Source organism: Cetorhinus maximus, chromosome 23 (genome assembly GCF_964194155.1).
Source record: "Cetorhinus maximus chromosome 23, sCetMax3.hap1.1, whole genome shotgun sequence".
Lineage (NCBI taxonomy): Eukaryota > Metazoa > Chordata > Chondrichthyes > Lamniformes > Cetorhinidae > Cetorhinus > Cetorhinus maximus.
Genome location: NC_135901.1, coordinates 2,221,418 through 2,246,684, shown reverse-complemented (window position 1 = coordinate 2,246,684; position 25,267 = coordinate 2,221,418). Strand labels below are relative to the sequence as shown.

The 25,267-nt window shown below is 44.2% G+C and overlaps 4 protein-coding genes and 1 long non-coding RNA gene across 6 annotated transcripts in view; 2 read left to right on the top strand and 3 right to left on the bottom strand.

Annotated features, from left to right (window-relative positions):
- LOC144697709 (uncharacterized) overlaps positions 1-10,984 on the bottom strand; it is a 20,100-nt gene extending 9,116 nt beyond the window's left edge. The window contains exons 1-3 of the mRNA XM_078569717.1: positions 10,870-10,984; positions 9,112-10,070; positions 8,584-8,771 (exon numbers count right to left, since the gene is read on the bottom strand). Coding sequence (XP_078425843.1) covers positions 8,584-8,771; positions 9,112-9,699 — 776 coding nt within the window. The 5' untranslated portion in view covers positions 9,700-10,070; positions 10,870-10,984. The remainder of the gene's footprint in view (positions 1-8,583; positions 8,772-9,111; positions 10,071-10,869) is intronic.
- LOC144698102 (uncharacterized) overlaps positions 1-25,267 on the top strand; it is an 862,314-nt gene that overhangs the window by 263,606 nt on the left and 573,441 nt on the right. The window lies entirely within an intron of this gene.
- Positions 1-25,267, top strand: part of LOC144698105 (uncharacterized) — a 388,932-nt gene that overhangs the window by 24,000 nt on the left and 339,665 nt on the right. The window lies entirely within an intron of this gene.
- On the bottom strand, positions 73-1,840 carry LOC144698148 (uncharacterized). The gene is made up of 3 exons (XR_013580459.1): positions 1,576-1,840; positions 1,086-1,287; positions 73-332 (listed from the first exon to the last, which is right to left on the bottom strand). It is a non-coding gene; the product is annotated as an uncharacterized LOC144698148 (long non-coding RNA).
- LOC144697708 (uncharacterized) lies at positions 10,009-25,267 on the bottom strand. Its single transcript, XM_078569716.1, has 3 exons — positions 24,282-25,267; positions 19,355-20,052; positions 10,009-10,070 (listed from the first exon to the last, which is right to left on the bottom strand). The coding sequence occupies exons 1-3, from the start codon at positions 24,887-24,889 to the stop codon at positions 10,009-10,011; spliced, it is 1,368 nt and encodes a 455-aa protein (XP_078425842.1). The 5' UTR covers positions 24,890-25,267.

Below are 25,267 nucleotides of genomic sequence, written 5' to 3'. Positions count from 1 at the left end.
CTTGACTGTCAGCTGAAGCCTGGTCCACACACAAAACATGTGTATGGTCTCTTCCCATTGTAAATGGTGCGAACAGGCTGTGGAACTGGCTAAGGCTCTTTCCACAGTCAGTTTACTGGAACACTCTCACTTGGGTGTGTGTGTGTCTCTCAGTGCTTTTCCAGTCATACTAATTTTTAAAAATTATGGATGCAGACAGAACAGACAAACCTTTCTCTTATGGAATCAAAGACTGATGATATTCAGATTTTGGTGAATCAAGTTGCTGTATCAGATCTTAACGTGATGCTTCATTTGAGTTTCCCATCCGTAATTCCACCCCTTCAAATATCCTGTAAAAGAAGTTTACAAAAGTCATCAGTCAGTACAGGATAGAAATTCAGAACCAATGGAACATTCTTTCTTCTCTCATTCCCCCCAAAGTTGTAAATCTCTGTCCCACACACCCTGCCTCCATTGTCACTCTGTTGGACCTAATAAACATCCTCCCAATTCTTCTGAAGGTGCCAATTCATGCTGATCAGCAGATCCATTCTCACTGCTTCCTGTCCCGAACACACAGACATACAGCAACTCACTGCCGCAGAGGGTATTGGGAGAAAAGATGATCAATAATTTCAAAATGAAATTGGATGGATGCATGAAATTGATTTGAAGGAAATAAAATTGCAGAGGAACGGGGATAAAGAGGGGAAACGGGACTGATTGGATTGCTTTGCAGAGAGTCGGCATGGACTTGAGTTGCCGAATGGACACCCTTTTGTACCGTAATGTCTCTGTGACTGGAAATATATAACGTAACTACATTTCTGTAATACAAGACTAGAAATTAACTGAATGTACCTAATTAAAGAATCATAAATAATATGTATCATATAACAGCACTAGACATATCTCTGCCTGATGTTAATTTACTGTCCCTTAAATGGACTCCTTCTATGCTATAATGACTCAATAGCTGGACATATACAGTGCTACATTACAAAATTGGAAATAAATAATGTACTTTATCAGAGAACCAACAATATCTAGAATATAACATATGACACTAGACGTACGCTATCTATACACAAGACATGTCCTACCTTACTATGTCCTCTTAAATGTCAGCCTTCTGGGGAAACCATCCCTTTAATTCTGTACATCAGGAAAGAGACCATTCTTTTAGCCAGACAAATAAATGTGTCATGATGAGAGAGCAAAGGATGTCAATGTCTTTGAGAGTAGAGATTGCGCCAACCTTTCTAAACTGCACCCTCCCTGGACTAACTCTTTTCCTTTTAGTTCCTGCAAGTCAACAATTTAAGACCAGAATTAGAAAATAAATAGACATACAATAAATACATTGATTTCCTCACAGATACTCTTTTCGAGTTATCAACAGTCACAGATTGCAACTCTTTTGAGTACAATCACAGTTCTTGGTTTCCGGGAGTGGGACATGAACCCACAACCCTCTGATTCAAAGGCGAGAGTGCTATGAACTGAGCCACAGCTGACAGATGTTGCACAGAAGTTTTAGCCTGAAGCTCATTGTTCAACTTCCGCATTGTTACGTCCACAATCGAACCCTACCTGAACCAGCCAATGGGAATCACTCTGCTCCGCGTTGACGTCCTCGGGTTCCAATCTTGCACGCCAGGCGCGCGGACACGGGAGCCTTGCCCCCACCCATTGTCCCCCCCTCCCCCTCCTCGAGCCAAGGTTTCCAGGTAACCGGCTGACGGCTCCGGACAGGCCGAGAAGCCGCTCAGCGAACTGCCCTTCCCACCCCACACTGTCTACGGCGGCTGCCTGATCCAAAAAGAGATCGAGCGCGACCGCTGGCGGCAGCTGCACTGCGCCTGCTCCGGCCAGCTCGGGTCAGCAGTGCTTTCTGCGCCTGCGCGCTGGGCTGCCAGCTGCAGGAGTGGGGGGGGGGGGAGGGGAGGGGATTTTGTGAAGTGTCTTCGCTTTATTTTCTTCCGAGTCATGCAGTTTGATTTTAAACAGAACAACATTTCTTTTGAGCTTCGCAAACACTAAAACTTCCTCCTCTGACCAACATCTGTGAGTAAATCACTTTCTTCACACTCCCTGGGAAGTACAGAGAGTTGTGGGAATCTGTAACTGGAATTAGTGCCAAATATGCTGAGGGGGGAAATGCTGGTGATTTTGTGGAACCTGTTTTTTATTGTATGAAAATTTTAAGGTCCAATACAAGAAGCAGTCGACATGGATCTATCAGCATGAATCACCACCTTCAGGAGAATTGGGAGGGTCTAAAACAAGTCCAGCAGAGAATGGAGAGTGTGTGGGGTGGAGATTTAGAGCTTTTGGGGAATAAGAGAGGAAAAAGTTTTCCACGGAATCTAAAATTGTCTGTTCTGAATTTCTATCCTCCGCTGACAATGATGACTTTTGTGAACTCATTTTGCAGGACAGATTGCAGACAGAAATCTCAAATGAAAGGTCACATCAACATCTGACAGAATCACTCGATTCATCAGGATCTGAATATCATTGGCCTTTGAATTTCATCAGTTTTGAATCGAGGAGGAAAACTGTTTTCTGGTCTGTCTGCTTCAGAAGGTTTTAAACATCAGTGTGACTACATACCCGAGTGAGAGTGTTCCCGTGCACTGACTGTGGAAAGACCTTTAACCAGTTACATAGCCTGAAAACACATCACACCATTCACAGCAGGGAGAAACTGTACACGTGTTCTGTATGTGGATGAGGCTTCAACCGATCATCAACCCTCGAGAGACACAAGGACAACCGCACCTTGGACAAACCATGGAAAAGACTGTTGGAAGGGATTGCCTTCCCTGCCTGCACTGGAATTATATTGACACTGGGGAGAGGCCATTCACCTGCTCTATGTGTGGGAAAGGGTTCAGTAATTCGTCCCAACTGCTGACACGCCTGCGAGTTCACACAGGAGGGAGACCGTTCACCTGCCCTGAGTGCGGGAACGGATTCAGTAATTCATCCACCCTGCTGACACACCAACGAGTTCACACTGGGGTGAGGCTGTTCACCTGCTCCCTGTGTAGAAAGGGATTCATTCAGGCATAGCATCTGCTGACACACCAACAGGTTCACACTGGGGAGATGTTGTTCACCTGTGTGTGGGATGGGCTTCACTCAGTCATCTCACCTGCTGAGACACCAGCAAGTTCACACCGGGGAAAGGCCATTCACCTGCCTTGCGTGTGGGAGGAGATTTGGTGTTTCATCCTCTGTACTGGCATACCACCGAGTTCACACCATGGAGAGACTGTTCACCTGCTCCAAGTGTGGAAAGGTATTCACTCAGTCATCCAACCTTGCTGAGACACCAGCGAGTTCACAAGTGATGACAGGAGTTGGATTCTGCTGTTATTGCTGCTGTTAATCACACCCAGGACTGAACCATGTTCATTCTGACAGTTGGTGAAGTGGGAGGGTCGGAGGGTTTCTTTCTGCTGGACTAGCCGGTCTCACGACTTTGCTTCCAGTGGGCAGATGCTCTTTGAGCCTGAGTGGGCACATTTCCACTGAAATAATCCACAAAAGCTGATGAAGGACATTTATTTTATCCTGGATAGTAAATAGTGTTCTTCCTACCACTATAGGTAGATCTAAAATAAATACATTTGTTTCTGTTCCATTGAGTCTATAGCACAGGGCCAGGCCAGTCGGTTCAATTGCTCTATGTCAGTATTTATGCTCCACATGAGCCTCCACCCACCCCTCTTCATCTCCCCCCATCAGCATATCCTTCTATTCCTTTCTCCCTCATATATGTATCTAGCTTCCCCTTAAATGTATTCATGCTGTTCACCTCAACCACTCACTGTGGTGGTGAGTTCCACATTTTCACCACTCACTGGGTAAAGAGGTTTCTCATGAAATCCCTGTTGAATTATTGAACCCCTTCATAATCTTAAAGACTTCCATCAGGTCACCCTTCAGTCTTCTCTTTTCTGGAGAAAAACAGCCCTCTCCTTTCCTGAGGGTTAAATGCTCTCAGCTTTGGAATTATTCTTGTGAATCTTTGTCGCCCCTTATCCAGTGCTTCTATTTCCTTTTCATAAAATGTGAGGGGTATAGACAGAGTAAATGCGAGTAGGCTCTTTCCACTTAGATTAGGAGAAATAAACATGAGAGGACATGGCTTTAGGGTGAAAGGGGAAAGGTTTAGGGGGAACATTAGAGGGAACTTCTTCACTCAGAGAGTGGTGAGAGTGTGGAACGAGCTACCATCTGACGTGGTAAATGCGGGCTCACTCTTAAGTTTTAAGAATAAATTAGATAGATACATGGATGGGAGAGGTCTGGAGGGTTATGGACTAGATGCAGGTCAATGGGACTAACGGAATAATATTTCGGCACAGACTAGAAGGGCCGAATGGCCTGTTTTCTGTGCTGTAGTGTTCTATGGTTCTAAATGGAGATCACTAATGTTGACATTACTCTCAGTGTAGTCTAACCATGGTTCTAGACAAGCTCAACATAACCTCCCTGCTTTTCAATTGTATTACTGTAGACCGGAACCCCGTATACGGGCCCCACTCTTTAGGAAAGATGTGCAGCTCTTTGAGAAGCTGGAGAGAGGATTTATCTGAATGGTACTGGGGATGAAGGACTCCAGTCAGTTGGAGAGACTGGAGCAGCTGAAATTGTGCTCTTTAGATCACAGATTCAGTAGGACCGAGAAGGAGGTCTTTTTGGCCCATCGAATCCATGGTGCTGACTCTACGGCAAACTAGTCAGTCCCATTGCCCATTCTGTCACTGTAGCCCTGTGAGTTTATTTCCCACAAGTGCCCATCCAGTTTCCTTTTGAAATCACTTGTTGTTTCCATTTCCACCATCAATGCACATGGACCCGCAGGAGCCTCTGTCCCTGCTCACTCTTTAGAACTGTGCCATAAAATAGTGGAAGGTTCATCAACAGTGCTATCAGGCAGCGCTTACTCAGCAATAACCTGCTCACCATCTCACTGTTTGTATGAAGCATGCATGTCCCAAGATTTGATGGATAGCCCAGTTAGTGTGCTGAGGGAAACACGAGGCGCAGAGAGAGAGAGGGAGACCCCAGTCAGTAATAAAAAATGGTAACGAAATTGAGTCCAGACAAATATCAATGAATTAACACCACTTTATTAACAAATTAACAAAGTAAGCACTGTACTTGAATAAATGTTATTAACTGCCATAAATAAATCACTTAAGGGTCAGATTAATATAAAAGCAAAATACTGCAGATGTTGGAGATCTGAAATAAAAACAAAGTGCTGGAAAAACTCTGCAGGTTGGCAGCATCTGTGGAAAGGGGAACAGAGTTAACATTTCGAGTCCAATTTGACTCTCCTTCGGAACATATTAACTACATTAATGATATTAACAGGTAGTCACTTGCTAGTACAGAACTTTAGTATTGCCGAGAAAAGAGACATGATGTCGAAGCTTTTCATCTTGCCCTCATCAGGATAGATCCACAAGAATACCAAATCTCAAAGGGAACAACGGGTATGAAAAAGGGGTGCTGATTGGTTGGCAAGTGGACTGTGATTGGTAGAGCTGTCGCCATGGAGAATGCACCAGGGAACAGTAACTGCCAAGCTTTTCTTAAAAATTCAAACCAGACAAGTTGACTCTGACTGGTCAATTCATTGCCTTGGGGAATGAACAAGGGAATGGCTGTCCCCGAAGCTTCTGTTTAGTTGAAAAAGGTGCAATGAATGGACATGTTCTTTCTGTTTGAAAAAAATGGGGCCCGGTGTTTGAATCTTGGTGAGCCACACTGTGAGTCTGACTGATAATCTTAAATTGGTTGTTAGTTTCATTCTTAGCACAATCAGGATTGTTTAGTAAGTGTTGTCCAATTGCAGAATCACATCAGTTAGTCACTATGTTCTGAGTTTTGCAAGCTCTGTCTGGTTAACTACAGTCAGTACTTTGCCTGTTGCGAACAGCCAAAAAGATGTGCTGCTTGATATGATCCGCCAGTCATTGAGACATACGGGCTACATACCTGGCAACACCCCAGCACTGAAATTCATATACCACGTTACTCATTTGTGTGGTAGACAGAATGTCCTTTTGGTTTCACATCAGCATTCTGTTAGTGAAGAATATTACTAATGTTGCCACTGCATAGTAACAGTGTTGCTTAAATTTTTGAGACACCTTATGCTTCCAGGATAATCTGAGGTAGATTGGGCATTTTCAGGACCCAAGGCCTTAGGCCCATTCATGAGTTTGCGCGATTATACAGCGACCCCCTGGTCTGGTCATGGTAGCCATTAACCCGCAGGATAGCTTTGATGCAGCCTATTTGGCATCAAGCTTGCATGGTGAGCAAATGGCTCAGGGCCTTGTTTACGAGATTGCTGATTAGGCCAATCTTATAGTGCGTGGAAATGTAGGAATCGCAACACATATATTAACCAGTGAAGGCAGGCATGCAGTAGACGGTAGTAGAGAACCCATTAGCAGGTATCTCAACCACCACATTGAGGAATGGGAGCTCCTTTGACTGCTCCATTTCAAAGGGGAATTTGAGCACCGGCTGGAACCCATTAAGATATATAAGGAAACCTTAGATGCAGCTGCAGAATCAAATATAACTAGTATATCATCTACAGCTTGGGAATACACAAGGGGTAGGAGGTTAGGGGTTAGTCCATCAAAGACGTGTTTCTCATGGAAACTGAGAAAGATGTTCGTGATAGCTGGGCCTGGAGGGGGATTTCATGTCAACACTATCCATTTGGGCAGGCATGGTGGTCATTAAATCAGATGTCAACTGTGCGAGCTATTGAGTTCATAAGTTCAATGAATGCAGATTCAGACAATGGTGGAGGGTTAGATTGCCATGACATAGTGACTTGGTGCAAATCTCTATGGCTTCCCTGAACGGTGTATTAGTGAATAGGCTCGCAATGTTGAACAAGCACATGGACATGGCATTGCGATCGATGTGCAAGTCCTGTATGGTCTTGGCAAAGGTGAAGGAATTCTTCACCATGTATGAGGAATGTGATATATATCATATATATATATATACACACACATGCATATACTGAACTAAAAATGTGTGTCGTATACACTACTCAATAAGATAGAGATATGGGGGGATTTTCAGTGTGCGGTCATGACCTGGAACTCGCTGCCTACGAGGGTGGTGGAAGCAGAGACAGTAAATGATTTCAAAGTGAAATTGGATGGGCATTTGAAGGAAATAAACTTGTAGGGGAACGGGGATAGAGAGAGGGAATGGAACTGACTGGATTGTTCTACAGAGTCGGCATGGACCCGAGTTACTGAGTGGATTGCTTGTGACGTAACGACTCTCCAACTGGAAATATATAACGTAGCCACTGTACTAAATTACAATTAGATTTTTACTGGATTTTTCTTTCAGTGACAAATGCATCAATTTAAAGGAGCATCGGCATTTACTTTGAAAATGCTTCTGACTTTAGGCCCCATGGAGGTCAATGTCAGGTCCCTGGTATCTGCCTGGGTGGGAGGGGGGACAGGTGGGCACCAAACTGGGCTTCAGTGCCACAAGGAGCAAAGCCGGTGTTCCTGCTCCACATGGTGATCCCACGGCTGGGAGGAAGCCTGGTGACAAGGGGAGGGTTTAGCGGCATCAACTGGGGGCAGCAAGAAGCCCGCCAAGGTCAACCAGCCTTGACTTATTCATCATGAATGTGGCTCCCTCACTTTGATGCCAGAGGGTCAATTGACAATTGGCGGAGCCAATGTGCAGCCAGTGTCAGGGTATGAACAGTAGACATTGAGAGGTTGTTGCCTCCTAGCTGAGGAATCTACAACACAGGAGCACAGACTCAGGATAAGGGGCCGATCATTTCAGACTGAGATGAGGAGAAATGTTTTCACTCAGAAGGTTTGTGAATCTTTGGAATTCTCTTACACCTGGTTCACCAATACCCTGGAGGGCAGGAAATCTGCTGTCCTTCCCTGGTCTAGCCTACATGTGACTCGGGACCCACAGCAATGTGGTTGACTCTTAACCTTCCTCGGAAATGGCTGAGAAAGAAACTCAGCTGCACCATACCACAACAGATAAGTTGGACAAGGTGGGCTGCAGCGGTTGGAGAAGGAAGATCATCACAACCGTCTCATGGGCAATTAAGGATGGACAATAAATGCTGGCATCTCTTTCTGACACTGATTGGCTTCTGCTACCTCGCTCTCTGTGGAGATTCTCACTGACCGTTTCTGGTCACTATTCTCGCCAGGCAACAAACTAGAATGTTACAATCCCGGTAGGGACTGTTAATGTTTAAAGATAAGTCTAAACAGCCAGTGATTAACTGAAAGAACTACACCACAAAATTTCATGCTTTTACACAAAAACAAACTTTGTTGTATATATATCTCAATGAATAAATGAAGAAAGCACCACTCCCTCCCCAATGGTTCCCTTACCTTACGAAATCTTGAGGCTTCATTCACTTTCTTTGGGGCCAACCCAAGGTATGCCACAGCCCTCTGGAATTTACTTTGATTTCTCCCCAGTCTGGGATTTAGATATCCAGAGCTCTTCCTCTCTGTGAGGATGCCACTGCCTTCTTCAGCTCACTTTGGATAGACCAACTGCTTTTTCCCAGTCGGCTCCCACAGCCTCTTCATATCTCTTTCCAAGCTGATTGCTCTCTGACACAAGGCCAACTGCCTTTCACGGTGAGGACCACTGGAGATTTCTTCCTCTAGCTTCAAACTAGGCAAATCTTCCAGCTTCTTTTTCCCCTCACATGAATTCCAAGTAAACTGTAAATTACACAAGACCAAATCTGTAATTGTCCCCCGTGAGAAACATCCAGATAAATGTTTAAAAAATATTCTAATCCCCACAGCCCATCTCCATGGCAATGAGTTATGCTTTGGGAGAAAATGGAAGGCAAACTGAATTTCTTTTTCCTTCCAAACACCCTTTCATTCTGTGATCCAAATGAAAGATGAAACTGGATATTCGCAACAAGTCTCAAAGTGCATCAGTCCACTGGAAGCAAGGTCATGAGACCGGCCAGTCCAGCTGTGAGGATGAACATGGTTCAGTCCTGGATGTGATTCGCAGCAGCAATAACAACAGAATCAACCCTTGTAATCACTGGTGCAGTCGCTGGTGTCTCAATAGAAGGGAGGACCAAGTGAATGCCTTCCCACATACAGGGCAGATGAATGGCCTCTCCCCAGTGTGAACGCGCTGGTGTTCCTGCAGGCTGGATAACCGATTAAATCCCTTCCCACACACACAGCAGGTGAACGGCCTCTCCCCTGTATGAACTCGCTGATGTGTCAGTAGGTTGGATGACTGGGTGAATCCCTTCCCACACTTGGAGCAAATGAATGACCTCTCCCCAGTGTGAACTCGCTGGTGAGTTAGCAGGTTGGATGACTGAGTGAATCCTTTCCCACACTCAGAGCAGGTGAACGGCCTCTCCCTGGTGTGAACTCGCTTGTGTGTCAGCAGGTTGGTTGACTGAGTGAATCCCTTCCCACACTCGGAGCAGGTGAATGGCCTCTCCCCAGTGTGAACTCGCTGGTGTGACTGCAGAGTGGATGACTTGCTGAATCCTTCCCCACACACAAAGCAGGTGAATGGCCTCTCCCCAGTGTGACTGCGTCGATGAGTTTCCAGATCAGACGGGCAACGGAATCCCTTCCCACAGCCCCCACACTTCCATCTTTTCTCCATGGTGTGGGTGTCCTTCTGTCTTTCCAGGTTCAACAATCAGTTGAAGACTCATCTACAAACAGAGCACATTTACGGTTTCTCCCCAGTTTGAATGCTGTGATGTTTTTTCAGGCTGTGTAACTGGTTAAAGCTCTTTCCACAGTCAGTTCACTGTAACACTCCCACTCAGGTGTGTGTGTGTGTGTGTTTTGGTGCTTTCCCGGTCACACTGATGTTTGAAATCTTCTCCACAAACAGAACAGATAAACATTTCTCCTTCTAGATTCAAATGCCAATGACATCCACATCCCAATGAATCGAGTGACTCTGTCAGATCATGGTGTGATGTTTGTTTTGAGATTTCAGTCTGCAAATCCTCACCTCCAGATATCCTGTGAAAGGAGTTTACAAAAATCATCACTGTCAGTACTGGTTAGAAATTCAAAACAAACAATTCTAGTTTCTATGAAACATTCTTTCCTCTCTCATTCCCCAAAAGCTGTAAATCTCCATCCCACACACTCTCCCTCCATTCTCACTCTGCTGTACCTAATATACACCGCCCCAATTCTTCTGAAGGTGACAATTCATGCTGATCAACGGGTCCATGCTCACTGATTCTAATACATATAATATATTTTTTGGACTAAAGATGCATGTAATATACAGTAATGTATTACTTGATTAGAGATACACGCAGGATGTGAGGAAGAACTTTATTTAGGCAGCCTATAGCCTATGGGGATGGTGGCAGCAGAGATGATCAATTATTTCAAAATTGGATGGGCACTTGAAGGAAATAAATTTGCAGGGTGAGGAGGATATAAAGGAGGAATGGATCTGACTGGATTCCTCTGCAGAGTTGGTATGGACTCTAGTTGCCAAATGGACTCCTTCTGTGTCATATCGACTGTCTGAAAATATATAACATAGCTACAGTACTATATTACAAGACTAGAAATAATAATAAATGTACTTAATTGGAAAACCATAAATAATATGTCTAATATGAACCACATAACATCACTTCACTTAAACCTGTCCTATATTAATTTACTGTCCCCTTAAATATCAGCCATTCCCTGGGAAAACGACCCCTTTAAATGTGAACATTAGCCAGACAAACAAATGTGCCAAGATGAGTGAGCAAACGATGTCAATGTCTTTAAGAGAGAGAGAGAGTAGGCCAACCTTTCCAGAGTCTGCACCCTCACTGGATTCGCTTCCTTTCCCTTCAGTTCCTGCAAGTCAACAATTTAAACCCAGAATGAGAAAAGTAATGGAAAGGGGGAGAAAAGAAAGTGTTTTACTCAGATTTGGACATGAGGAAATTTTAGTCTGTGTTAAACTCAATCTTCATTGACACAAAGCCCGCGCTCTGATTGCCTGGAAGACAAGAGTCCTTCCGGTCCTCCAATTCTTCCCATTGGTCAATCCCCGCATGAAGACACTTTGACCCCATGACGTGTTCCAATGTTGGCCACCGTGAAACGCTTTTCTCCACACATGCGTACCCCCTCTCTTCATTGCCCATGCGCACTCCCGGGCCGTCCCGCCTGCGCGGTGGATAGACCGGTTTCCCTAAAGCGGGGACTTGTGGGAGTTACGGCTGCCATTACTGAGCCACAGCCCGATCTCCAAACACATGGGACTGGCATGAAAAGTGGGAGTGAGGGGCGCAATGACCCCACCTTGTCACAAAGTACATGTAGAAGTCACTGGATTTGATTTTGACATCGCTTGAACAAAATTGTTAGTTAACTTTAGGCGTAGAGATTTAGTTACCTGGGTGACATATTGGGGAGGCAAATTGTGACTCTGAAACTGAACCCGAGAATCAGCACCTTCAGGGAAGGAGAATTCTAGTTTGAGAGGGAAAAGGATTTTTTATGTCAACTGGAATATCAGTTTCTAATTTCTATTGTGTACGTACTGTAATGGCTTTAGTAAACGTCTTGTCAAGCATATTGGAGAAGGAGGACTTGCAGATGGGAAAATCAAATCAAACATCCCATGAACACTTGAAGGAAATAAATTTGCAGGGTGAGGAGGATATAAAGGAGGAATGGATCTGACTGGATTCCTCTGCAGAGTTGGTATGGACTCTAGATAGACTTAATTGATTCATCAGGACCAGATGATCATCAGCCATTGAATGTGGAAGGAGAAATATTTGTCTGTTTGAAAATATTTCTAACATCAGTATGACTGGCAAAGCATCGAGACAAACGCACCCAAGTGAGAGTGTTCCAGTGCAATGACTTTGGAAAGAGCTGCAGCTAGTTACACAGCCTGACAAAGCATTGCACCATTTACAACGGGGAGAGACCGTTTATATGAGGCTTCAACTGATTGTTGAACATAGTGAGACACAAGGACATCCACAACAGGGAAAAACCATGTAAATGTGGGGCCTGTGGAATGGGATTCTATTACCCTCTGCTCTCGCCCTCCTCCCTGCCCCCATTGCATTTGGAAAACCTGTGGATTTATGATTTACGCAATCTGGACACTACTGTATTCCTTTAATGAAACCTAACTTTTCTATTAAGCAGATTAAAGGAGTGTTATTAGCGTCAGGGGATAGGAATTTAGAAGATGAAAAACAAATTGTGTTAAAATTGCACCAGCAGTTTGTCCATCCTTCTTTGCAAAGGTTAAAGATTTTGCTAAGGGATGGAGAGTACACTAAAATTACAGAGCAGATAAGCAATAGATGTGGCATACATAAGAAATGCAGAAGGACACTGTCACGGCTGATAGTGAGTCCACCTTTAGCGGGGCATTTCAATGAAATTCTGACAATAGATTTAAAGGTATGGGATAAAGAAAAGAACATTTTTGTTTTATATTTCGTAGATTTGGCAACAAGGTTTAGCCAGCCGACAATCATATACAGTAAAGAAGAGAAAATAATTGTGGATCAGATAATGGAGAAGTGGATAGGGACTGGATTGGGACCACCAGCAAAATTCCTCACCAATAATGGGGGAAATTTGCTAGTGACGAGCTTGTGGATATGTACAAAAACATGAATATAATAGTTATGAATGCCGCAGCTGAAAGCCCCTTTAGTAACGGAGTGTGTGAAAGGAATTATGCAGTAATAAATGAGATGCTTCGTAAAATATTGGTGGATAGACCAAGCTGTAAATTATCATCAGCTCTAGCATGGGCTGTCCATGCCAAGAATTCACTGCAGATGGTTGGGGGCTATAGTCCATATCAGTTGGTTTTTCGGTAGAAACCCAAAAATTCCTTCAGCCCTGAATGGTCAGCCCCCAGCTTGGGAGGGAACTACGATTAGCTCTACCTTATCTGAGCATCTAAATGCACTGCACACGGGTAGAAGAGTGTTCTTTAAAGCCGAAGTTTCGGAAATAATCCGGCGAGCTCTAAGACACAATGTATGACCATCGGAAACTATTTTCAATCGGGGAGACATGGTATACTGTAAGAGAGAAGGACTTAATGAGAGGAAAGGTCCAGGAAAGATTATCAGTAAAGATGGTAAAACAATCATTTACAACATGGGAACTACACTATTCGGGTGCACTCATCAAGGTTAGTTGGCACAGACTACAAATTTGCGGGTTCAGAAAGTGTAGGAAGGGACGAGGAACCATGTGCTTCTCATACCCATATGTTGCACGATTGTGAGGACCAGGTAGATAAAGTTGACAGGGTATCTGAAGATGGAGACAGTACTTTGGACAAAGAAGATGAAGCGATTTGTCCCAGAGGATGAATGTCGAAAGCTGGCACTAAAGTTACATGCTTGCCAGAAGGAGCCAGTCAATGGTGGGATGCAATGGTCGTAGGTAGAGCAGGGAAGGCCACTGGAAATATTAAAACTGGTTAAATGTATGAGATAAAGGCCTATGGATTGGAAACATGAAGTACAAAAGTAGAAGGCATGGAAATGCAGTATCAGTTCAGACAGTGGGCCTGGGAGTGAACATGCCTCTCGGAGGAGATCGCGAACTGTTGAATGAACATCTATAAATGGGAGGGAGATCAAACATAACATCCGGAGCATGATAGAAGGCAGGATAGAGAGTATAGCTTAACAAGGTCAAGGAATATAGCACAGACTGGTAACAAGGAGCAGAAGCCCATGTGATTGAGAAGCCTTATTAGTTTCAAACAAATTAGACTATAAATTAATAAAGGATGCCAAACAGCAAGAACTACAGAGTTGGAAAGAATTTGGGGTATACCAGATAGGGGACAACCAGCTCTGTCTCATAGGCGGATATGCATGGAAAAGGTGCTTCCTGATGGGACTTCTAAAACTAAAGCCAGACCAGTGGTATGAGGGTTTGAAGAAAAACTGCGTGACCAGGGTGCGCGAGTACATTCACCGACAGCAGGGAAAGTTATGTTGGAGATCCTTTTGGCTCTATTAGCTACAAATGCTTGGGAATGCGAGTCCATTGATATTAAAGCTGCTTTTTTGCAGGGAGACCAACTTCAAAGGGAAATTTTTCCCCGTCCACCAAAAGAGGTGCCAAACGTAGAAAGGATTCTCTGGAAGCTAAATAAATGTGTATACAGTTTAAATGACGCCTCCAGAGTTTGGTATTTCTCAGTGAGGTCAGTTTTGTTAGTGCTGGGCTGCCTTCGGTTGGAAGGCCCGGCAATGTTTTATTGGTACCATGGAGGGAACTTGCAGGCATCTTTATGATGCATCTAGATGATTTGTGTGGGGTAGTAGTAGTGAATTTGAAACAGTTGCCATTAATGGGCTCAGAACGGAGTTTAAAAATTGGAAGTCAGCCTTTTGTTGCATTTAAGTACATTGGATTGGAAATCAGGCAGGAAGGATCACATATCCTTTTACATCAGCAATCCTACTTAGAGAACATCAATCCCGTTGCAATTAGTCATGGTAGGGCCTCCCAGAAAGATACCGCGGCTTCTGAAATTGAAAAAAAGGAATGCAGAAGTCTAATTGGGCAACTCAGTTGGCTAGGCAAACAAACAAGGCTTGATGTCAGTTCTGACATTTTGGAATTAAGCACTAAAATGAACGATCCCAAGGTTGAAGGGATTATTCTGGAAAACAAATCATTGACAACATTAAAAATGGAACAGTGTGTTTGAAATTCCATCTCTGGGTGATGTTAGAAAAATGAAATGGATTGTGTTTAGTGATGTGTCTTATGCACATCTATATGATGGGTTTTCAAGTGTGGGAGGATTTATAATATTTCTTATGGTGAAAAAGGCAAATGTTTCCCTTTGACATTGGAATCTAAAAAGATGCAAGGAGTTGTAAAAAGTACGTTAGCAGCGGAGACTGTTGCCCTTGTTGAGGTGATAGATATGGCATTCTATCTATCAAAGATACTGGAAGACGTTTTAAATGGAAAAGGGTATTCAGGGATGGTACCTATCGAATGTCTCATAGATAATAAGTCACTTTGGGAAAATGTTCACTCTATGAAGTGCGTTAATGGGAAGAGATTGTGAATTGACATTGCAAGCTTAAAAAAGATGCTCGAGAATAAGGTTGTCAAGATCGAATGGATTGATAGCAGCTACCAATTATCTGACTGCTTCACCAAAAGAGGAGCAAGCTCCAAGAAGTGATTAGAGATCTTCAAAGAGGGATGTCTTTCTCTTTAAGAAAAAAATACTCCTTTTCTGTGGACATATCTGTACATGTGTGGTCTTTTTTTAAGGAGGAGAATAAGGTGAATTTATTGAATGAAACAATATATATTGATAAAAGCAAAAATAAAAGCAAAATACTGCGGATGCTGGAAATCTGAAACAAAAACAAAAATAGCTGGAAAAACTCAGCAGGTCTGACAGCATCTGCGGAGAGGAACACAGTTAACGTTTCGAGTCCATGTGACTCTTCATCAGAACTATATACTGATGTTTGTTATTACTTTTTTTTTGTGTGATTATATGAACTTAAAGGTTATTTTATTTTTAAGAAGAGGGGAATCTGTTAGGGAAGGAAACAGTTAAAGAAGTCCAATTGCTAATTATTAAGTTGTTTAACTAAGTACCCATTCGGTTGTATAAAAGGGATAACAGTTGAGACTAGTTGGCTCTGTGGAGAGTTTTATAACAAGCAATAAAATTCTGTCTGAAGGAGTTAGTCTTGGCTTTGGTCTTCATTTCTAAATAACTATTGGAACTTAACATATAATTGTATAAGACTTATTTACACTTGTATTCCAATCCCTTTGTAATATAGGCTAACATACCAGTTGCCTTCCTAATTACTTGCTCTACCTGAATGTTAAGCTTCCGTAATTCATGTACAAGGGCAGCCAGGTCTCTCTGAATACAACCATTTCCCAGTCTTTCACCATTTGAAAATTATTTTGCTTTTGTTTTATTTTTTCTCCCCAGTGAAGTGGATAACTTCACACTTCACCACATTGTATTCCATCTGCCATGTTGTTACCCACTCACCCAACCTGTCTATATCCCTCTGTGGACTCTGTCCTCCACACTATTTACTTTCCCACCTAACTTTGCATTGTCAGCAAATCTGGATATGTTACACTCAGTCCCACCGTCTAGGTAAATAATATAGATTGCAAATAGCTGATTCCCAATTACTGATCCTCGTGGTGCCTGCCAGTTATAGTCTGCCAACCTGAAAATGTCCCATTTATTCCGAACCTCTGTTTTATGTCTGTTAACTGACCCTCAATACATGCTAAGATATTGTCTCCATCACATGAGACCTAATTTTGTGTAATGACCTCTTCTGTGACACCTTATCAAAAGCTTTTTGAAAATATAAACTGCTTTCCCCTTATCCACCTGACGGTTATGCTCTGTTCCCTGTGTTATTCTCATTATCTTTTCCTGACCCACTCTGCTTACTTTTACCCAAACATTGCTCTGGAGCTTGACATTTCCCTTGCTGCTTTTGAATTTACTCTTTCCTGAATTATCCCACACCCACCACCACCAGATGGGCTGGTAAGATGGGCAGAGCAGTGGCAAATGGAATTTAATCCTGAGAAACTTGCTTTTTGGGAGGACTAACACGGCAAGGGAATACACAATAATTGGTAGGACCCGAGGAAGTACAGAGGATCGGAGGGACATTGGTGTCCATGTCCATAGATCCCTGAAGGCAGCAGCACAGGTAGATAAGGTGAAGACGGCATATGGGATACTTGCCTTTATTAGCTGAGGCATGGAATATAAGAGCAGGGAGGTTATGTTAGAGCTTTTTAAAATGCAAGTGGGCTTCTCAGGATTAAATTCCATTTGCCACTGCTCTGCCCATCTTACCAGCCCATCTATATCGTCCTGTAATCTAAGGCTTTCCTCCTCACTATTTATGACGCCACCAATTTTCGTGTCACCTGTGAACGTACTGATCATACCTCCTATATTCCACGTCTAAATCATTAATGTACACTACAAACAGCAAGGGTCCCACAGCTGGAGTACTGTGTGCAGTTCTGGTTGCCACACTAGAGGAAAGATGTGATTGCACTGGAGAGGGTGCAGAGGAGATTCACCAGGATGTTGCCTGGGCTGGAGGATTTCAGCTATGAAGAGAGACTGGATAGGCTAGGGTTGTTTTCCTTATAGCAGAGAAGGCTGAGGGGGGACCTGACAGAGGTGTACAAAATTATGAGGGGCAGAGATAGGGTAGATAGGAAGAAACTTTCCCCCTTAGCAGAGGTGTCAATAACCAGGAGGCATAGATTTAAGATAAGGAGCGGGAACTTTAGAGAGGATTTGAGGAAAAAAAAATTTCACCCAGAGAGTGGTTGGAATCTGGAACACGCTGCCTGAGGGGGTGGTAGAGGCAGGAGCCCGGGCAACATTTAAGAAGTATTTAGATGAGCTCTTGAAATGCCAGAGCATACAGTGGCCCCACACAGGCCAAGTGCTGGAAAACTAGACTGGAATAGATAGGTGCGGCCAGTATGGACATGATGGGCTGAAGGGCCTGTTTCTGTGCTGTATAACTCTATGAATCTCTGTTAGTGTTTTTTTTGGTGTTTCTTCAGGTGTCTTTCCAAATGACTATAATAAAGCTGAAGAAAAATAAAACTAAAGAAGTGAGCTTTCACAGGTAAACAGAGCTTCAACCATCTTAGACCAAAAAGTGTTAAAGAGGATGGGGCTTCCCACAACTTGTGAGCTCCGAAGCATAACCTCAAGGGTGAAGCTTATCTTCAGGGAATCACATTTTTTGTGCCTTTTCCAATTGTACAAGTCAATTGTGATTCATTCTTAAAGGTTTACTTTCACTCAGTAATTATAACTTTTCACATTTCTCAGCCCAGGAACTGGCAGCATTTTAGATTAAATACTAATCGTGCACTTCTCTTGGAGCTGGTGTTTGGAGACGATCATGTCCTCTGTAGATCTGCCAGCACAGAAACTGCACTCTGCTTCTGGATACACACAGTCTGCAAATAGATGAAGTCTTTAAGCATGATGCTAGTGAAGGTCTTCCCAGTGACGTTAGGGAGTGAGATGCCCCTGTAGTTGTTGCAATCTTCTCTGTCACCTTTGTTTTTGTTTACTGTGATGATTTTTGCTTCACACATGTCCTGTAGAACGGATCCTACCTTCCAACAGAGGAGGAGATGATGAAGGTGTGACAGTAGATGGGACTTTCTGTGCTTGAGCAGTTCAGCTGGAATTCCATCCTTGCCGGTTGCCTTTCTGCTTGCTGAACAATCAATGGCCTTTTTCAGCTCAAGTGATGAGGTTTCCTCGTCCAACTCAGCCCTGACAGGAAGCTGCTGGGGAGAGTTAAACAGAGACTGGGAGATGTCTGTCTCACAGGGATTACAGCTCCCAGTGTTAAACCCAGTGACAACCTGCTCACTTCTGTCAGTCAGCAGTTCACCATCTGCCCATTTCATGGGAGGGGCAACTTTGATGATGGTCGGACCAAGCGCCCTCTTGATCCCATCATACGTGGCACATAGTTCCCGTTGTGACAGGCAGTTTGGATTTCTTGACACAGGCTGATCTAGTGTTTACTTACACAGCTCCTCCCTGTCTTTTGCACAACTGTCTAGGAGACTTTCAAGTTATGCAGTGTTCTAGCTGTCGGGTTTATGTTGTGCATCAGGTTGGCTTTGCTTTTTGCTTCAATGACAGATTCATCTCTGCTGAGTGGGTCTCAAACCAGCCTTTGTTGTGGGTTCCACCTTTACCAAATGTTGCTGCTGCTGTGTCAGAAATGATTGAATCAGCGACTTCCAAACATCATCAATATCGATGTTGATTGATGAAGCTTTTATTGATGTGCCGGTAAAATATTTTACTGTTTTGTTTAACCTTCCTTGATAATTTAATTTCATGATGGAGGTGTCACTGTGAAGAATGTGGAAGTCACTAAGAATTGTCAGCAAGGATTAATCAGCACTTTCTAATTGTCGATGCTAATCAGAGGAACTGCAAAATACACAGAGGCGGCAGGAAAACTCTCCCCACAAAAGCCCCCAAAACCCCATGAATATTCAGTCACTGGGGTGACCATTGAAAAAAAGTTGCCCCCGAATGTGGGAGAGACAGAATCTGTGAGAAACAGCTTCTCCAGTCAGATTCTGTCTCTCCTGAACTTGCTGCTCTTCTATTCAGTCCTGGATGTGATTAACAGAAAAATCCAATCACTATAGTCACTTGTGAACTTGCTGGTGTCTCAGCAGTGTGGATGACCGACCAAATCTCTTCCCACACATGGAACAGGTGAATGGTCTCTCCCTAGTGTGAACTTGGTGGTGTCGCAGAAGGGTGCATGTCTGATTGAATCTCTTCCCACACACGGAGCATGGGAACGGCTTCTCCCCAGTGTGAGTGCGCTGGTGTACAGTGAGGTCAGATGATTGCTTGAACCCAGTCCCACAGTGAGAGCATCTGAACGGTCTCTCGTCAGTGTGAACACGTTGATGGGACATCAGTTCCCCAGAACTTTTATAGCACTTCCCACAGTCTGGGCATTTAAAAGGTCTCTCATCAGAGTGAACTCGCTGGTGTCTCAGCAGGTGGGCTGAAATGGTGAATCCCTTCCCACACTCGGAGCAGGTGAAGGGCCTCTCTCCAGTGTGCATCCGCTGGTGTGTCAGCAGGTTGGATGACTGAGTAAATCCCTTCCCACACTTGGAGCAGCTGAACGGTCTCTCCCCAGTGTGAGTGCGCTGGTGCGTCAGCAGATGGGATGAGGTAGTGAATCCCTTTCTACACTTGGGGCAGGTAAACGGCCTCTCCCCGGTGTGAATGCGCCGATGAATTTCCAGCCTAACTGGATAATTGAATCCCTTCCCACAATCACCACATTTCCACAGTTTCTCCCCAGTGTGACTCTGCTTGTGTCTCGACAGGACAGAACAAGTGTATGGTTCCTCTCCAACGTGAACGGTTCTTTTTCCTTCCATGTTCAAAATCCGGTAATATTCAGGATACAATTAATTGGACAACTTTGCCAGATCCTGATGTGATGTTTGATTTCAGTTTCCTGACTGCAAATCCTCCCCTTCTAATATCCTGTGAAATTGATTGAAAACAGAAAAAAGGGAGTGAGAGAGAACCCACAAAAACACAAAGGCAGGTTGTGAAATCGAGTTGAATGAATCTGGTCATTTGTGGGGCTGGCACTGGGAGAAAGTGACCATGAAAACTGCTGGATTGTCGTAAAAATGCAACTAGATCACCAATGTCCTTCAGGGTAAAGAACCTGTCACCCGGTCTGGGCATGCACAAGACTCTGGCCTCTATGGGTGGAGAGAGAGAGAGAGCGAGGTGAGAGGGGCAAAGGGCGGAGAGAGAGATTTTATATATCTACAACTCGACCAGAACTTTGACAGAATCTCCCAAACTCTCAACCTCCAACACCTAGAAGGACCAGAGTAGCAGGTGGATACAAACGCCTTCACCTGCAAGTTCCTCTCCAACTCACACACCGTCCTGACGTCTGACATCTAGCACTGCATGAGGAGAAATTTCCTCCATTTAACATACAAACACACAATTTAGGAGCAGGAGTCGGCCACTTGGACCCCCGAGCCTCCTCCGCCATTCAATAAGATCATGGCTGGTCTGATTGTAACCTCCCGCCTACCCCCGATAACCTTTCACCCCCTTGTTTATCAAGAATCTATCTAACTCTGCCTCAAAAATATTCAAAGACTCTGCTTCCACTGCCCTTTGAGGAAGGGAATTCCACAACCTTCTGAAAGAAAAAAATCCTCTTCTCTGTCTTAAATGAGTGGCCCCTTATTTTTAAACGGTGACCCACACCCTCATGTCCACCTTTGATGCTCTAGTTCCGAGTGAAGCCTTGACTCTCTCTCACCCTGGACACTCCCCCCAGTACAACCCTCATGTCCGTTCATTTAGCTCCAAGGGATGCAGACTTGAACGGCGGACAACTGGTTTAACCATCCACCCCCAGATCTTGCTGAAGCACCTAACGCACTATAGGTTTCTTTTCTCACCTGCTATAACTGTTCACTATTCTAGGATCATCCTCCAATGCAAATATAACCCCAGGCTTTTTCTCTCATGCAAATCATCTTTCTTAAACCTTTTTTCACTGTCTCCTCCACCCTCACTTCCAATAGTAAGAGAGAGGAGCTCACAGACTTTTGTCACTAAGATCAAGATCATCCATTCAGCTGCCTCCACTGCTTCCTTCCCTTCCACTCGCCCACCTGGCCAAAGTTCCTCTGAAGCTTCCCCCTGCCCAAGCCCCGAACATCTTTCTCTAGTTTCTCTCCTGTCTCCTATATACCCTCTCTGAACTTAACTTGTCCATGACACCCACCTCTTGCTTCCTCAATACTTTTGTCACTTGAACTGCTAAATATTCAACTTCATCTCTTGGTTCCCATGTTAACAAATACTGTTAACAGTTCTCTCTAGGTGCTGTTCCTTTCTCCTTTAAATCTGCCACATCACCGCTTTCCCCAATAAGCATCGCTCAATACATAAGCTTTCCTCAGTAAATATTGGGAAGACTGAAGACATTGTCTTCAGTCCCTGCTACAAACTCCACTGCCTAGTCACTGACTCCATCCCTCTCCCTGGGAACTGCCTGACACTGAATCTGATTGTTCACACCCATGGTGAAATATTTCACCCCACGATGAGTTTCTAACTACATATCCGCATCATCACCAAGGCTGCCTATTTCCACCTCAGTAACATCGCCTGACTGCATCCCAGTCTCAGCTCATTTGCTGCTGAAACCATCATCCAATCCTTTGTCACCTCTGGACTTAACAACCCTAACGCACTCCCAGCCATCCTTCCAGATTCAATCTCCACCACCCAAAACTCTGCTGCTCTTGTGCTTACTTGGACCAAGTCTTGTTCATCCATCACCCCTGTGATTGCTGATCTACAAAGGCTCCCAATTCAGAGGCAGCAACATTTTAAGATCAGCAGCCATGGTTTTCCTCCATGGTTGCGATAATCCCTATCTCTGTAATATCCTCCAGCCACACACCCCTCCAAAATATCTGCACTCATCCAATTCCACCCTCTTAAGCATTCCCGATTTTAATTGCTCCATCATTGATGGCCTAAGCTTTGGAAATTGCTCCCAAACCTCTCTAACTTGCTTTTCTCTTTTAAGACACACCTTAAACCAACCTCTTTCACCAAATTTATGTCCTGATATCTCATCGTGTGGCTCATTGTTAAATGTAGCTTTGTAAAATTTTGTGAAATGCCCTTGAATGCTTTATGTTAAAGGTGCCAGATAAACACAAATTCTTTCTGTTGATTTGGACATACATCACCTTTCCTACATCATCATTGGGTGAAAATCCTGTAACTCCTTACCTAACAGCATTGTGGGAGCATCTTCACCACATGGACTGCAGCGATTCAAGAAGGTCAAACATCATCTTCTCCACAAGCAACTGTTGACTGGCAATATATACTGGTATTGGTGGAGAGAGAAACAGAGTTAATTATTCAGGTCTGTAGAATGAATGAACAGGCAATAAAAATGGTGCAGAACTTGATGATCAATATAAGCTCAAAAGCGAAAGAGCTGGGAAGCCAGCAGCACATGGTCAGGGGATGGGCAGCAGTGGAAACCTCATTTAGACATGGTCGGCAGAAGAAACAGTAAAATGCTAAACAGAACTAAAATACATTCATTATTAGAGACAGAGGAAGTTAGACAATGGCAGAGAGGTGATCAGGGAAGAGAGAGTTGAAACAGAGCAATGGATGGACATGGATTCAGATCCACAGCAGAGGAATCAGACCAGCCCCAGAGCCATGGAATCTCTCACGAAAAGCAATAGTCAAAAATACTCACATCTGAAACAATTTCACTTTTCAATATTAAAATCTCCTGCTGGAGCCTGCAGCTGGAAAGATATCAGAAGCACTGGAGTCAGAGAAAAATCTCCCAGTTGAGGAAATACCCGGGGAGCGGGGTGATGTCACTGAGCAATTGTCGGTGCGTGATGACATCACAGACACGAACACAGAACATCTGGGTCTGTGCAAACCAGTGATCACCACACATTATGAAGGATGTGAGGGTCCTTGAGAGGATGCAGAGGAGGTTTATCAGAATAGTTCCAGGGATGAGGGATTTTAGTTGCAATGTTAGGTTGGAGAAACTGGGCTTGTTCTCCTTGGAGCAAAGGAGATTGAGGGGAGATTTGATAGAGGTGCACAAGTTAATAATAGGTTTAGATAAGGTAGATAAAGAAAAGCTGTTCCCATTATTTGATTGTAAAAAAAAAATTATGGACACGGATTTAAGATTTTGGGAAGGGATAAAGAGGGAATGTGAGGAATAACTTTTTTTTATACAGTGAGTGGTAATGACCTGGAACTCAATGCTTAAGCTCGAAGGCTGATAATATCCAGGTCCTGATGAATCGGGTCTGCTCGGAATGTGATGTTTGGTTTGACTTTCCTGTCTGTAAATCCTCCCCTTCTCACCCCCTGTAAAAGGTGTTTCCAAAATCCATCCCTGTCAGTCCAGGATAAAAATTCACACCATTCTCTCCTCCTGCTCCAGGATCAGTAAAGTGAGTTAAAGGTGATTTCTCATTAACAAACCCATTGCTGCATTTCCTTCATTAACCCACATTGGTCCACTCGGGCCTGGCACCGGGAGAAAGCCCGCAGCTGCCGTTCCGTTCGGTGCAAAGGCGGGCCCGGTACTTTCTTACTGGGGGTGTTGAGGCCTCCACTGGGTGTTTGTGAAGCCTCCCCTCCCACCCACTGCCCCTAACGCTGCCTCCGCTTATCCGCCTCCTTCCCGCCTGAAGATGAGACAAACAAGCGTCTGTCCATGGACATCACCTGCACTGCGCATGCTCCAGATCACAATGCCCGGGGAGTGATTGACGGCAGCGCCGGACCAATAGAAAGATGGGACAGGACTGGAGGACCAAGAGGGGAATCGGATGGTCCTCCAACCAATCGGAGTGAATGAGGGGCGGAGCTGAGCCTGGATCTCCCTCATTTGCTGAAACTCTGCATCATTTTAGAAGCTGATTTGTCTCAAACTCCAGGAGAAAACTGGACCTTTCTGTTTGTGGCTTTAAACAGATGAAACCCTGTGGGTGTGGAGCAAACATTTCAACATTTGTTAGTGAAATGAAATCATTCAGGACAGACAGCAGGGCCTCTCCCCGGCATGACTGCGTTGGTGTATCAGCAGATCCCTTGTGCTTTTGAAGCCAGAATCACAGACAGAACATTGAAAAGGTCTCTGATCAGTGTGAACAAGTTGGTGTGATGTGAGGTTGGTTAAACAAGTGAATCCCTTCTCACACACGGGGCAGGTGAACGGTCTCTCCCCAGTGTGAACACGGAGATGTTCAGTGAGATTGGATGACCGTCCAAATCTCTTCCCGCAGTGAGAGCAACTGAATGGTCTCTCCCCAGTGTGAACTCGCTTGTGTTCAGTCAGGGTAGATGATTTAGTAAAGTCCTTCCCACACACAGAGCAGGTGAATGGTCTCTCCCCAGTGTGAACTCGCTTGTGTTCAGTCTGGGTAGATGATTTAATAAAGTCCTTTCCACATATGGAGCAGGTGAATGGTCTCTCCCCAGTGTGAACTCGCTGGTGTGTTAACAAGGTAGATAACTGAGTGAATCCCTTCCCACAATCAGAACAGATGAACGGTCTCTCCCCAGTGTGACTGCATCGATGAGTTTCTGTCTTGGATGGATAATTGAATCCCTTCCCACAGTCCCCACATTTCCATGGTTTCTCCATGGTGCGGGTGTCCTTGTGCTTCTCCAGGTTGAATGATCAGTTGAAGCCTCGTCCACACACAGAAAAAGGGGTACACTTTCTCTCTGCTGAGAATGATGTGGTGTTTTTCAGGCTCTGTAACTGGTTAAAGCTCTTTTCACAGTCAGTTCACTGGATCATTCTCACTCGGGTGTATGTGTGTGTCTTGCTGCTTTTCCAGTCACATTGAAGTTTGAAATCCTTTCCTACAGACAAAAATTTCTCGTTCTACATTCAAAGGCCGATGATATTCAGGTCCTGATGAATCAAGTGAACATCAGACCTTGACGTGATGTTTGATTTGAGTTTCATGTCTGTAAATTTTCATCGCCTTATGCCCTGGAAAAGGAGTTTACAAAG